The sequence below is a fragment of the Tenrec ecaudatus genome, chromosome X (genome assembly GCF_050624435.1).
Source record: "Tenrec ecaudatus isolate mTenEca1 chromosome X, mTenEca1.hap1, whole genome shotgun sequence".
In the NCBI taxonomy this organism is placed as follows: domain Eukaryota; kingdom Metazoa; phylum Chordata; class Mammalia; order Afrosoricida; family Tenrecidae; genus Tenrec; species Tenrec ecaudatus.
Window position 1 is genome coordinate 116,369,996 of NC_134548.1, and position 14,742 is coordinate 116,384,737.

Here is a 14,742-nt window from a genome sequence, read left to right on the forward strand (position 1 = left end):
CCAAGTAACTGCTGGAAGCACCAAACAATTAGAAGACTCAAGTCTTCATTCTCAATCCACAAATTACAGATCATGATGCAAAGTGAGCCCATTGAACAAATTGTTGTGAAAAAATCATTGTTTGCTTTTAGAAGGGCCATGCAGTGCTGAAGATCTGCTATTAAAATGAGCACATTTTATAAGCAGTTCTTTTATTTATTTTTTCCTCTGTGCCTCTTCCCCTCTCCCCCTTCCCCCCACCCAAGCAATTATTTTATTACTTCATCTTACCCGTGTCCTTTTCCTTACTTAAAAAAAAAAATCCCAAATGCTCAAAACTTCAGAAGGGGAACAAGGCCAAGGCACTGAAGAATTGTCAAGTTTCTTGAGTCCCCATCCTTCTGCAACCGAAACCTTTGCTGGTTCCTGGGGTTGTACATTTATCAACTGCTTTTAAAAATGACATCACTTCTGTTTATAAAGCAGTCCACCTCCTTCCAGTGGTTGAGAGCATACCAGATGTGAGGTTTCCTGAGATCCGCTTTAAGTGGAATCTAAGAGTGACCTCACTCTGTAGTTCAGTGCAGAGCTGGTCGTGCAAGAGGAACCATCGGCCCTTGCAGCCCTCTCCAGCACTCACACGCAGAGTCTGGAGACGGAGGCATTTCTGTGGTGAGAGTGGCCTGGCTTCCAGGCTGTTGGGGTGGGGGGCACCTGCTCTGGTATGAATGAGTGAGTGTGTCTGTGTGCACTGTTGCTTGGGCTTCCACATGTATGGATGTGTCCATCAGGAATGCGTGTGTGTATTTCAGGAAGGTGGGGCTTCCTGTAAGTGTCCTGGTGTGGTAGCAGGTTCTGGCTCAGTCGTACGCACCAGCTTTTGCTTTCCCTTTGTTTCCTCACCCGCTTTGTCTGGGAAAGAGTCCATCTGGCATCGAGGACACCGCTTTTAGCCATGGACCTCTGTCCTGCTGTGGGCCATCTCCTCCTTTCTTGTGGCGCACCCGTGGCCCAAGTTGTCTTAGGAGAGAGCAGAATGAAGGAAGGGAAGAAAGAGGCAAGGGCACGGGTCATGGGCCTTCCAGTGGGCTCATGTGATTCTGTTGTTGGCAGGCAGCTTCAGTGGGGAGAGATTCAGGCTGTGATGTGGTAGAAGGATCTGGGTAGCTCACCAGGCTGGCCAACCGCCTTTATTAGTACACTTATTGCCCTTAGTATTGTTTTTTAATCTGGAGAGTACTTTGGTCCCTCTGACACCACACTCCCACCCCGCCCCCAACTCTCTCCCATCCCTGTATTCATTTCGCTTCTGTTCTCGGGGAAATTCATACAAATAGAAATACTGTCCTCCTTTTTGTGTGGTGGGAGGATGCTGGGGTCCAGGCGAAGTTTGTTCACGGGAGGCCTTTCTGCCCTTGTGTGACCCTCAGAGTCTGAGTGCCTTGACTGCCTTGGCTTTCCTAACACCACTGCACAGAGGAACTGCTGCCTTTTCCAGCCTGCCAACCCAAGGGCAATCTGCCTTGTCTCCATTTATGTCTAGGCAGAACCCAGAATCATGACATGAGCCTGTGCCCTGGGCATATCTGGACACCACAGGTCTAGTGGTCTCCTTCTTCCCCAGGCGCCTCAGAGGTGCTGTGTTGCCCAGGGCAAGACAGAATCTTTCAATCTCCAGGCAGGAGGACGACTATAGACAGAGTCTGAGAAATGGCTACAAGGGAACTGGAGTGGGCCGGAGGAGAAATCCCAGTTCAGAACCAGGCGTTCAGTCATTAAAAGAGAATACCTCTCAGGCTTCCAAGGAACAAAGAGGAAGGTTCATATGATTCGCCTCTAAAATTTCTAGAGTTAGAAAGAACATTAAAAAGCAGAAATTTCAGCACTTCTCTGCATTAAAGGACTCCAGATAACATAGTGGGTTACATGTTGGACTGCTAACTTCAAGGTCAGCAATTTGAACCCTCTCTGTGCTGTGAGGAAAAAAGATGAAGCTTTCTGCCTTGTACAGATTCATAGTTTTAGAAACCCACAGGGGCAGTTCTACTATGTCTTACAGGCTCGCGGTGAGTCAAAATCAACTGGGTAACAAAGAATTTCTTTTGGGTTCTTTTATATTAAAGAGCCCTGGTGGCACTGGGAGTTAAGCCTGGGCCTGCTAAAATGCAGGTCATCTGTTCAAACCTATCATTTGCTGTTGGGGGTGGTGTGGGGCAAGATGAGGCTGTTTGGCTTTAGTCAAGATTCACAGTCTTCAAAGTCACTGTGTGTTTGCTTTCTGTATTAGAGATCCAAACTCCTCAAAATGAAACACACACACACACACACACACACACACACACACACACACACACACACACACACCATTATTAAAAGAAGAAAGAGACCACATAGTCCATGTTACCTGTAGGGAAACTAAAGATTTTCAGTAGGAAAATGGAGAAAGCCTCATAAAAATAAGTTTATAACGCCCTTGGGTTTTTAATCAGATAAGTGCTTTGAGCTCTTGGGAAGAAAAGTCATGTGTGGTCACAACTTTTCATTTGTAATCATGAATAGCATGTATATTTTCTATATATAATTAATATATATGTACTCTTTGATATTCAGCAATCATCCGTGTTGACATATGTCTAAAATTGGATCAATGGGAGACTGAAACCAGAAGCATCTACATAACCGAGGGACAGAACCTAGGGACTGAGTGGATTTGAGGGCTCTTAAAAACATGTGGGTTATTGAGTTCCCATGAGCAAGTATTTTAAATGTTTTTCTAGCTGTAAAAAAGACTTTTAATGAGGATCTCTTCTATGGATAGATAAAGGAACAATAATGCTAGCTAGAATGTGTGTGGGAGAGATAAGCCCTAGCGTGTGGAATGCCAGTTAGAAGTTAATTGCCCCTAGTTATTTGTCCCAGTTCCACCATGAATATTAAGCAATGTAGTGCAAAGATTAAATGGATATCCCATAAGTAAAGTCTCTAACAAGGTCAGCCTATCTCACTGGGAGGTAGATAAGAGACTCTGTAATTTCTTTTGAGCTCAGAAGTGAGCAGAGCCCAGTGTTTTCGGGAGTCATTTATGACCTTAGTAATGAAATGGAGGTTCATAGCCATTAAGTCAATTGAGCAAGCTTACAAAACTAGTAGACTAGGGTCTTTAAACTCCATTGGTATCAGTATCCTATACCCTTAGCCATCTGTCTTCCATGGATTAAAACATCTGAACTCAAGATCAGGCCTCCCCAGTACTTGGGAAGTATGTGAGAGAAGGGCCGGGTGAACTAGTTTGTTGTTTTCCGTGTATACTAACAGATGTTCTTCCTAGTGGTGGGGATTGTTGAAGGAATCCATCTACATATTTTGATGATTTCCCTTAGTGCAGGGGAGGGAAATCTTTTTTTCTCCCAAGGGCCATTTGGATATTGATAACATCATCTGAAGGCCATACTGGTGAAACATTTATTGAACTCACCCCTAACGTGATGGCTCAAAGTGCTTCTCTGTGGTAAAGTGTGTGATGCTGGCTAGTGTTGATGACATCGCTGGCCCTATATGGCCAGTGGGTCAGATGCTCCCCACCCTTGCTTTAGTGGCTAGGAGTCTGGGATTATGTACAAGAAGCGGAGAGGGACATCTAACAAGGTACCAAAGTTCTCTTTCTGAAACTCTCTATAAGCAGTGGGCTGAAGATAGGAAAATCATGTCCAGAAAGCAGCGTGTTGTGGTATTAGAAAGTCTACAAGTGGGGATCAAGAACAGTGTCTGTACCCTGGCACCACCCCTGACTTACGCTGTAAGATTTGGTAGGCCATTGTCCTCTCTGGACCTCCATTTCTTCCAAGTCTAATGCCAGGGTTGCACTAAATTTATTTGTTTAAAAAGAAAATGATAATGTAGCTTGCCTGTAATCCGTACAGATCTTGGGGTTTTCATTTTTCATGGGGAACAACAGTTACATTATTGATAATATAACCAACAAGAATTCATAAATGTTAAATATTCACTTTATATACTATGAAGGAATCTTTTGCAAATATATGATCAAGGGGAATCTTCAAATAACCAAAGGGAACTACAGATAGCAAAATTTAGGAAGGATTAGATGGCTATTGGATGTTTTCTTTTGTACAAGTAGAATTCATTTTCTAAATTTAAATATTTGCATGTGATATGCCACATATAGAAGGCCAGAAACAGTTTAGTTTTAAATAGCACGATAAAACTGCCTTCCAGAATAATTACTTAAAATGTTTAACTTGGTCAACGAGTGTGTAGGCACTCATCATTTAGATTTGCACAAGACCTTTCAGGTCATCTGCTTCAAGCCCCTATGGGACCATACCCTTCTCTGTTGGGTCTTTATGTCTGGTAAGGTCACAGAAAGCCAGACCTGGAAAAATCTGTAAGGGTCTTTGCAGAGATAGTGAAACCCTGCCTGCTCATCAATTTGCAGGTATGCTAGGGGACCCCGTAACATTCTCATCTTACTGTCTTATGCCCTGCTGCCTCCCGACCCCTAGGCCTTAGTAGAGAACTTCACCTGAGCTTTGCCTTTCTGTTTTTCAGGCCATCACAGGATATCTCATTGCCACTGTCAGCCAGAAACTCTCAGCCTCACAGCCCTACTTCTTCCCTTACATCAGGCGGTTCCGTGTCTTTGCTGCAGTCTTCACCATCCACTAGATTGTCTCCTTTGGTCTCAACCAAAGGCGACCACTCAGCTCACCTGCTTAGGGCGCAGCAACATTACCTTCCTAATCAGCCGCATCAAGGAGATCACTACCGTCTATCCCAGTCGGCTCTGAGTCAGCACCAGCACCAGCACCAGCACCAGCACCAGCACCACCACCACCACCAACAGCAGCATCAGCAACAGCATCAGCATCAGCAACAGCAACAGCAACAGCAACAGCCAGGAGAGGCCTATTCCGCCATGCCTCGGGCTCAGCAGTCATCTGCTTCTTATCAACCAATGCCAGCTGACCCCTATGCCATTGTTTCTCGAGCCCAGCAAATGATGGAAATCCTCTCGGATGAGAACCGGAACTTGCGGCAGGAGTTGGAAGGATGCTATGAGAAAGTGGCAAGACTGCAGAAGGTGAGGCCCCCACGTAGGGATGTTAAAGTCTCCTTTAAACCTTATCCGTGGGACTTGTTTCATGTAAATGTGCAAGTTTCCATTTGTGGGTACCTGCTTTATTTATGGACACGTCTTCAGGGTTCTTGTATCGGAAGGTTTTGTATATGGATTATGCTTTGGAAAAGATCTTCTTTCTGTGTACCTATCTGGGAGGGCTAATATTTCTATGCGGAGAAAAATAAAGTATATGGTCTTTCCAGGCACCATAACACTAAAGGAGATTTAGCAGATTAGTTTAGAATTCCATAAGGCAGGGAAAATGCATCATAAGACCAAGAACACTAACGCTGCCTTCATAGATGACCTTTGAGCCAGTTATAAGACTAGTCTCATGTTTGTGTTTTTAGTCAAATAATGAATTTGCATCTTAGATGATCCACTCCCTGTCCCCTCTGACCCCCACCATCCATAGTTCCTAGAAAAATCTCACTAGCTGAAGTGAGGTCCTGCCTTGCCTTGCTCTGGAAAACAGAGCTCTTTGGTGGGGGTTCACAGAATAACTCTTCTTCGATAACCTCTTGTTTTCCTTGTTTTGCATTGGTCTTCCACTGCAGTTCAAATGTAACATCTGTTCTCTCTGTTGTGTGTAGGAGGCAGGGTGGGGGGGCTTTGCATCACAGCTGGGTGACAGGTGAGAGCCCTAGGCTGAGGAAATAGAAGAAGGAGTTTGTGTCCCGAGTTCACGTTCTTTCCTGGGACCCTCCTGTCATCCACAGCTGGGACTTTAGCTGGAGTGTGCCCCAAGCTAGGAACCTTAGCTGTAGGCTTCCAGCAGCTTTTGGTGAATAAGGTTATGCCTTTGGTAGTCTCTTTGCAGCTTTTGTCCTCTTGGAACTCTTGTGGTTTCATGTCCCTACAGTGTCAGGGAATGCAGGAGGAAGCTGGAGGAAGGAAGGAGTGTTGCCTTGTATTGTTCAGTAGCTATCCCTAAGGAACAACCAAGAGTAGAGAATTCAGAGTATTTGCAAAAACTGCTTCTGGATCCTAAACAGGGACTTGTTGTCAGCAAAGTATTTTTAAGGGGAAAAAAACCCTACCCTGCCCAAGTTTTTCCAAATTTAAATGAGGATTCTTGAGATAGAAAAAAAGATTGTTCCTCCCCGATTGTTTCTCCCTCACTTCTGGAGTTCACTTCAGTTCCTCATTTTAACAACCCCTCCCCCTACATTAGCACAATATATTGATAATGTTTATATATTAGAAGCAGATGAATATGGTTTGATGATTGTTGATTAAATTGTTGTTTGATACCTTCTCCCCAAACTCTATTCAGGATGGTCCCTGCCCCATGGTTGATGTAATAACTAAAGGAGGAACTCGAGCAATTTTTCAAAGAGATCTATGGTGGTTTTTGTTTTGGGGGGGCTTGTTTTGTTTTGTTTTGAGAAGGTGGTCCACAGGAAAAGAGCAGAGCAGAATGCTTTGTTTGCGTGAGAAAATACTATCAAGAGACATCTGCTAATCCCCGATGTTGGAAGGCCAGATCTGCCAATGTGGGGAAATAGGTTTCAAATAAAAATAATTGGACCAGTTAGGGTGTTAGATTAAGTGAAGATTAATCCAGTGCTATAGTGGATTCAGAAGAACAAGTAGATAGAAGAGGAAAAGGAAAGTGGGGAGTATAACATAGGAGATGTCAGCTAGTACGGTGGGGGGGGGGTAGACCCAAGACACGGGAGGATAATACATTGCCACAGACTAAGTCAGAAAACCCATTGCCTTCTACCTTCTTCCCAGATCACCGGACCCCCCACCCCCACCCCCTGACCTCCTGCAATAAAAAGAAACATTGAAAATGCCTTTCTGTGACTTCTTTGCCTAGAAAAGCCTGTTGAGAGATATGCAGCTTGCCCATCTGAAGGGTGCAGTCTTTACACGGAGGAAAAAGTAAGAATTTGAAGTCGTTCTTTGAGCCACCTGAATAACGACAAGATGCTGCATGCTTTGAAGGGACTGGATAGCCTTGTACCCTAAAGGCTGCCCATCACAGACCAATGCCAAACCTGCTCTTACAAATAGAAATATTTATTTACCATCCCTAGAACTTCATGGAGCAAAAGCTTCTTCATGCACAGGTCCTGCATATCTTGTCTCTAAATGCCCTTCGCCTGTTTTCACCTTCTGCGCTGCTATCTTGGTTCCATCTGCAAGGAGAAGACACTTTCAAGTCTGCTCTTTTCTGTGGTATAAGCCTCACTTCTTTGCAGGCAGACCACTCACGGGCATTATGGTAGGAACGGGACGAGGTTGATTCTGAGCTGTTGGGCCTCAGTTCTCTAGGGCTACTTTAGCAGAAGCCTCACCGGTAGACGGCTTTAACAGAAGTTTACTTTATCACAATTGAGGAGGAAAGATGTTTGGGTTCAGGGCTGAGCTACCTGTCTAGAAAATGGCTTTCTCTATCGACTCTCTGTTCTTTTTCTCTTCAACTTCCGCTTCCTGGGCCTTCGAGATTTCCTTGTGGCCTGTCTTGACAGCAATCTTATTCCATCTCTGCTTGTACTTGCTCTAGAATCTCTTTTATATCATCAAAGAGATTGATTAGAGACACATACTCCTCTGTTCCTGCCTCTTTCACCCAATAAAGACAACCGATCCACAAATGAGATTATAACCACTACTTTTCTCTCAGTCTCCTTCTAACACCAAACCAAACCCACTCCTATCTAGTCGATTCTGATCATAGCAACCCTGTACACAGTTTCTGAGACTCTCTCTCTGTGTGTGTCTCATCTTTCTCCATGGAAGGGCTGGTGGGTTTGAATCAATCACCTTGCAGTTAGTAGGCTAATGATATCTGGTTTTTCTCTCTAAAATGTACCTTACTGTGTTAGAAGGTAGTGGAGTCATTGAGAAGGAATGCAGATCACGGAACATTTTCATGTAGGTCCTAGTGGCTTAGCTATTGTGTAGGGCCCAGTGAAACAATGCAAGTAGAAATAGCAAGTTGGTGACAGAATGTGAAGAATATAAGCAGTGTCACCAAAACCCAGTATGTAGAAAATTTTCAATGGATATGTTTTGTTTTTTACACTTTCACCAAAAAGAAAACTTTTAAATTGGGGTGGGATACAGTGTGGTTGGTGCTCAGAATGGTTATAGGAGTCAAATTTTATTTGAACATTGCTTGACAATAGGGTATTGGGTTTATTTGTCTTATGCAAATGATATGCAAACATCTCTGTGGTTATTATTTGTGTAGGCAATGAAGCTCTGTTGGTTACAAAAAGACCCTGGATTTATCGTATGCATACTTTCCCCCTTGGTTCTGGCTGATTTAGAGTAAGAGCCTTTCTGGTTGTTGTTGCTTTTCCCCCTCATCTTAAAAGATTTATAATATACCATAAAACAAAACTCTGATCCTTAATTTCTGTTCAAAAGTCTGTACCGGTTTCCCACTGACTATGAGGTTAAAGTCCGAGATGCCTGGCATTAGGGCCCTTTTATGATCTGACTCCAAACTATCTTTGAAGTTAGATTTCACCTACTTTCCTCTATGTGGCCCAGGGTGTCCAGCCAAATTAAACTACTAGTCATTCTTGAAACGCATTGACTTACTCAGAATAGCATATCCTTCCTCTCACCTCTGCCTATGGAAACTTGACCCATCTTTTAGTGGAACTCAAATGCAACCTCCTCATTGAAATACTGTCCACTTTTCTTATCTCCAGCCAGGAATAACCCCATCTTCCGCTGTACTTTTTGGAACTCTTATGGTTTCTCTTAGTAATGCGTCCATTCCTGTATGGTTTGACTTGACTAGATTACAAGCTCCTTGAGGGCAAAACTAATGTCCTCGTTTATAGTTCACCCAAACCAAACACTCAATGCCTTGGAGTCCATGCTGACTCCAGGTAACCCCCTGTGGGATTCCGAGACTGTAATTGTTTACATTAGAAAGCCTGGTCTTCCTCCTTCAGGGCTGCTGGTGGTTTCCAACTGGCAACCATGTGGATTGTAGCCCAATGCAGAACCAGTCCCCAATCAGAGTTACATACCACAAAGTGCCTTTAAAGGATCTTGCAAGTAATACCCACTGCTGCCTAGATGACTCTGACTTATAGTTTCCTTAGGCAGGTTTGGCACGGATATAAGTCTAGCGGGACAGAAAGCCTCATCCTTCTCGTGCTTGCTAAATTCAGCTGCACTGTTCCGTGAGACTTAGCCTTAAGATTCTTAGGGTTCATCTCGGCCACCGACTTGCTCTTTGGAAAGATGCTTTGTTTTTACACTAAGATGGAGAAAAGGTTTCCTGGTGGCTTGATGCTTATGTGTTTGGCAGCGGGTTTGAAAGGTTGTCTATTTGAACACACTGCCTGCTGCTGGGCAGGAGAGAGATGTGCCAGTCTGCCTCCTTAAAGATTCCTCCTTGGGAATCCTAGAGACAGTTTTCGCTGTCCCTGTATGGTTACTATACATCAGAATTGACTTGACAGCAGTGGGATTTTATTATACTTTTAATGCTAGAGAGAGGACTCCTGGCCTAAGCAGATAGCAAACAAATGGAAGTCAACATGTGGAAAGCTTGTCAAATGCTCTAGGGAAAAAGTCATACATACGCTATTATTAATATTTGACATGTCAGAGAACTTTTATTTAAAAATTTGAATCATTTATAGCTATATTTATGAAATTACCTCTGTCTTATTCTCATCATTGAAGGCAGAAAATGGCTTTTGTTCATTTATTTAAACTGAGAAAATTAAATGAAACAGTGGGTTTAAGATGAACTTCGAAATCTCCTTTAAATATCTTTTTCATCCCTGTTATACTTGTCTCCTAGCCATCTAGAAAGCCCTGGGAGAAGCTTCTACTGAGGGTTCACACATATATTTTTCGATTATTAGCCCGTCAATTTCCTATATTGATCACCGTCTTTTCTTTTCAGGTGGAAAGCGAAATCCAGCGTATCTCCGAGGCGTATGAGAACCTTGTGAAGTCATCTTCCAAAAGGGAGGCTCTGGAGAAGGCTATGAGAAACAAGCTCGAGGGGGAGATTCGCAGGATGCATGACTTCAACAGGGACCTAAGAGGTGAGGGAATCAGTGGGCTTCTCTTTCTACTTCTGAAGCGTTGGTGAGATTTTCCGAGTTGATCTAACCCACTACTGTGGCTATGAAATTATGGGGCATCTACAGGCTAGGTTTTGTTGTTGTGTTGTTTTTTTTTACTGCAGTTGAGTTTCAGCTTAAGTTTATACTCCCTCAAAGTAGAGAGGTTCATCTGAATCTCCTTCAGAGAGATGAACTGCTGTTTGAATCAAGCCGTATTTCTTTGGGACTCACCTACTCTGTTTCTACCATCTTCCTCACTTCCTGTATAGCAGCGATTCTCAACCTTCCTAATGCCGTGGACCTTTAATACAGTTCCTCATGTTGTGGTGACCCCCCCCCCAAACCATAAAATTATTTTCCCCAAAAGAAGTATTTTCATTGCTACTTCACAACTGTAATTTTGCTAATGTTAGGAATCACGCGACCGCCTGAAAGTGGTTGCGACCCACAGGTTGAGAACCCTGCTGTATAGTTTTAGCTACAGGCGGGCCTTTGGGTTACGCAAGCTTAAAATGACGATGTCTGCAAATTGTCAGTTCTGGAACTCCCTCCCTTTAGTTTTACCTTTATATAAAAATATTGAAGACAGTAAGAAATGTTTCTCCTTTTAATCCCCTCCAACGCATTCACCACTGATGACCTTGGGAAAGTAATTGTCTAATTTGGGGGTTGTGGTTATCTATAAAAGGAAGGGGTTGAGTCAAACATGTGTTGGAATTGATTCCATGGCAACGGGTTTGTGTTTGCGTGCTTTTGTTGATTTGCTCACTTGTCTTCATGCTATCTGCTATTCATGGTCTCATGGCATGATATGGTTTTACATACCTTATACCATTTATGCTCCCTTTCCTACTTAATAAAACATATTGGTATATACTAAAGGATGGATGCCTCTATTGGCACTTACAATTCTACACTTCCAGTTTTGTCTGTGAGGCCTGAATGTATCGCTCACTCACCGTCTCTGTCCTCACTCTGGTCTGCTTTCATTTGCATACCTATGTCTGTGTCACTCATTTCTACTGAACACGGAGAAGAGGACTTGTTTGGTCAAAGGTCAGTATTTAGAGGACAAATGGCATGTGCTTGAAAGTTTGATTGTCTCCAAATTCCACAGACCGTCTAGAGACTGCCAACAAGCAACTTGCAGAGAAAGAATATGAGGGGTCAGAGGATACCAGAAAAACCATCTCTCAGCTCTTTGCCAAAAGTAAGTATTAATAAAGCTTTGGGAGCACGTATTAACGAGCTAATGGAAGTAAAGTGTGTAAACAAAGTCCCACAGTTCTATTTAAGCTTCTAGAATAGCCAGGGTTGACTTAATATCGTCTAGAGATTCCTTTTTTCTATTCAGGAATGAAGTTTAGAAGGTTCTGTTCTTTTCCATTTAGGTCAAGTTGACTCATTTCCACAACATCTACTCTCACCAACATTGCTCTTTTTGTATTAAATCAGAGAAATACCTCTAATTCTCTGCTCTTATCATGGATAGTTTAAGAAAAACACCTTAGGAAACATCGAGTTCCTTAATGCTGAAGACAATTTCTTAGAAGGCTCCAACTTCTTAGGCTAACTCTGATAGAGATGAGATTGAACTGTATATTGAAAGGGGAACTAGGGAACCACTGCTGTTAGCTGAACCAATGAGAATCACTCCATTACAGGGTTGGAGGATGTGGAAGAGGACAGAGCTATTTCTGACTCATATCATTGGGCATTCTTTGTCTAGAAAACCTCCTAGGAGCCAGACAATGAATTGACCGTATTCTTTTATCAGTCCGTAGCGTACTCTGTCCCACTAGACCAGCAGTTCTCAACCTGGGGGTCTCGACCCCTTTGGGGGTCAACCAACCCTTTCCCAGGGGTCGCCCGATTCATAACAGGAGCAAAATGACAGTTATGAAGTAGCAACTAAAATAATTTTATGCTTGAAGGGTCACCACAAAATGATGAACTGTATCGAAGGGTCACGGTATTAGGAAGGTTGTGAACCACTGCACTAGACCATATCTAATTTTGATTCCAGTTTACGTGTCATAAAAACAGCAATAAAAATGACATAGTGGATTGAGTCCATAGAGAGTTAGTTGGGGTTCAGGTAGGAGACAACGATGAACTGCACTCGTGTCTACAGATGCCCACACTGTGTTTCTCTTATCAGTGCACTTCCCAGATAGAGTTTTGCTTGGTGGGGACTCAGAAGTCTTCATCTTTGCTGTGCTACCAAATAACTCTTTAAAGTCATTCCCTGCAGCTTCCAGTCAGCTTCCTGGGCTGTTCAGTTGTGCTCTGGCTTCAGAACTGAATTCTTTTTTGTATTGTATTGTTTTGTTTTCCCTTCCTCCTTCCCCGCTCCTCCTGCTCCTTTGTCAGTATATCTTAGAGGAAGGAATGCAGTGTTTCTCATGTCATCAGTGCCTAGTGTACAATGCTTAGTGGTGAAGTTGCTTTTGTGGTGTCCCAGTTACCCTGGAAGCTAGCTCAGTGGCTGAAAGAGGGTGGCAGCTTCCCAAGACAAAACAAAAAAAAATATGGATTCTTGCCCTGAACTGCATGTTGATACTCTACTCTGTGTGAGGATGCTATTTCAGGTGTCCTAGGAGCTCTGCTGCTGCTTTATAAAATGTGGTCACTTAGTAGATCAAACTGCATTCATCACAGGGGAAAAGACTGTCAAATGGCCCAGAAAAGAAAAAGGAAACTCCATCAACTAGGAAGAGAAGAAGGCAGGATTTTTGGCCTCCTTACTTTCCTTGGCCATTGGGCATTGGCAGGGGCATATATAGTGGGAACTGGGGCAGGGGGGAAAAAGAAGCCCCTCCTTGAAAAGCCTTCCTAGCGAATGTGCCCCAGCAATTCTAAAGAGGCCCGATCCTAGGGAAGGAAGGCGGCCAGTTAGAAGGAGTTTAGAACAATCTGGGCTTAAATATGGGCTCCACTATTTGTTTACCCATCACAGGCCCTATGCAAGTGATGTCACTTCTCCAGGTCTCTGTTTACTCTTATGCAAAAAGGAGAAGTGAAAAATACCATCCTTGTATGGTTATAGTGAGGATGAAGTTAGCTATATATCCAAAAGCATTCAGTACAATGCCTGATAAGCAACAGAGCAAATGTTTATTTCCTTCCAATGCATATCTGAATAGGTATGTAAAGTCAGAGTGAAGAGGCTAGTGAGGCTGCCCCTATTACACTTTCTCTGCAAATTGTATGCATCTCCAGAAAAAAGCTACTTTACCTTCAAATTGGAAGCAAAACCATTGGTTTGAGTGTTTGAAATGAGCTCTGCCCTAGTTAGACTAAGAGAACTGGGAAGGCATAGACACTGGGAGGTATAAGACAAGACTGGATTCAGAAAGAGAATGTCTAATTTTATACATCAAGTGAATCTGAAACTTACTCTTAAAACTAATATACAGAATCTGTCAAATCACAAAGAAAGGCATGGTTCAAAGCTTCAGGTTTTCTATAATTGTTGCTCATGATCACAATCACCATCGTCATTCTTCTTGTTTGTATAACAAATCCTTTTGGTGTTCGTGCTCTACCACATTCATCATTCTAGTAACCTATTATATAATTTGATCCTATTGCGAGATTACATGAAATCACATTGTTATTTCCGTTTTAAAAGAAGGGAAATATAGTTCAAGTCAATCCCACATCATATAGTGAACTTGAACCATGTTAATGTTCAGTCATCCCCAACTCATAATGGCCCGCTGTACAACAGAATGCAACACTGCCTGGTCCTCTGCCACACTCACACTCGTTCCTGTGTTTGAGGTTACCATTGCAGCTACAGTGTTCCATCCATCCCATTACGGGTTTTTCTCTGTTTTATTGACACTCTACGTTACCAAGCACAATATCCTTCTCCAGGGACTGGTCCTTCCTGATAACATATTAGGAGTAAATGAAATGAAGTCTCGCCATCCATGATATTTTCAATATTCTTCTCTGATAGCATAATTCAAAGACATCAATTCTTGTTCAGTCTCCCTGATATAAGGCAATTGAAAATGCCATGACTTGAGTCAAGTACAACTTAATCAAGTTGACATCTTTGTTCTTTAACCCTTTGAATATGTCTTATACAGTATAGTTCCCCAATGCAATATGTCACTGGATTTATTGACCATTGTATAAACTAGGCCCACTGGGGGTTGTTGTGAGTTGAAAATACACTTCATGGATCTAATAACATGCACACACATACAGATTGCCTTAAAAAATTTTTTTCTCTAAACTTCTAAAGTCTACAAGTATTTGCTTCACTCTGCTGATTCAGAAGAAACTGTTTCCCAAGTAGAGGACTCACCCCTCCCTGAGTTAAAGTAGTGCCTATATTCTTCGAAACTTGCTATGTTGCCCTTTTGACTCTGTTGTGTTCTTGCTAGTGCTTCACCCAAACATGGCTTCCAGTTTTAGCTCAGACCCATACTCATTGTAAAGGCATTGATTTTCCAAGAGGAGAAGATTCTGAGATAAAGGAGATTACATAGTATTATTGACTTAGGTTTTCCCTAATGAAGGAGATGTTGTCTAATAGACTTGATCTCAGTT

The 14,742-nt window shown here is 42.8% G+C and overlaps 1 protein-coding gene across 4 annotated transcripts in view; it reads left to right on the top strand.

The window, feature by feature from the left end:
* Nucleotides 1-14,742, top strand: part of AMOT (angiomotin) — a 68,466-nt gene that overhangs the window by 20,062 nt on the left and 33,662 nt on the right. For all 4 annotated transcript variants that reach the window (XM_075539608.1, XM_075539611.1, XM_075539610.1 and 1 more), the window contains 3 exons: nucleotides 4,549-5,080; nucleotides 10,011-10,155; nucleotides 11,294-11,386. In XM_075539608.1, coding sequence (XP_075395723.1) covers nucleotides 4,549-5,080; nucleotides 10,011-10,155; nucleotides 11,294-11,386 — 770 coding nt within the window. The remainder of the gene's footprint in view (nucleotides 1-4,548; nucleotides 5,081-10,010; nucleotides 10,156-11,293; nucleotides 11,387-14,742) is intronic.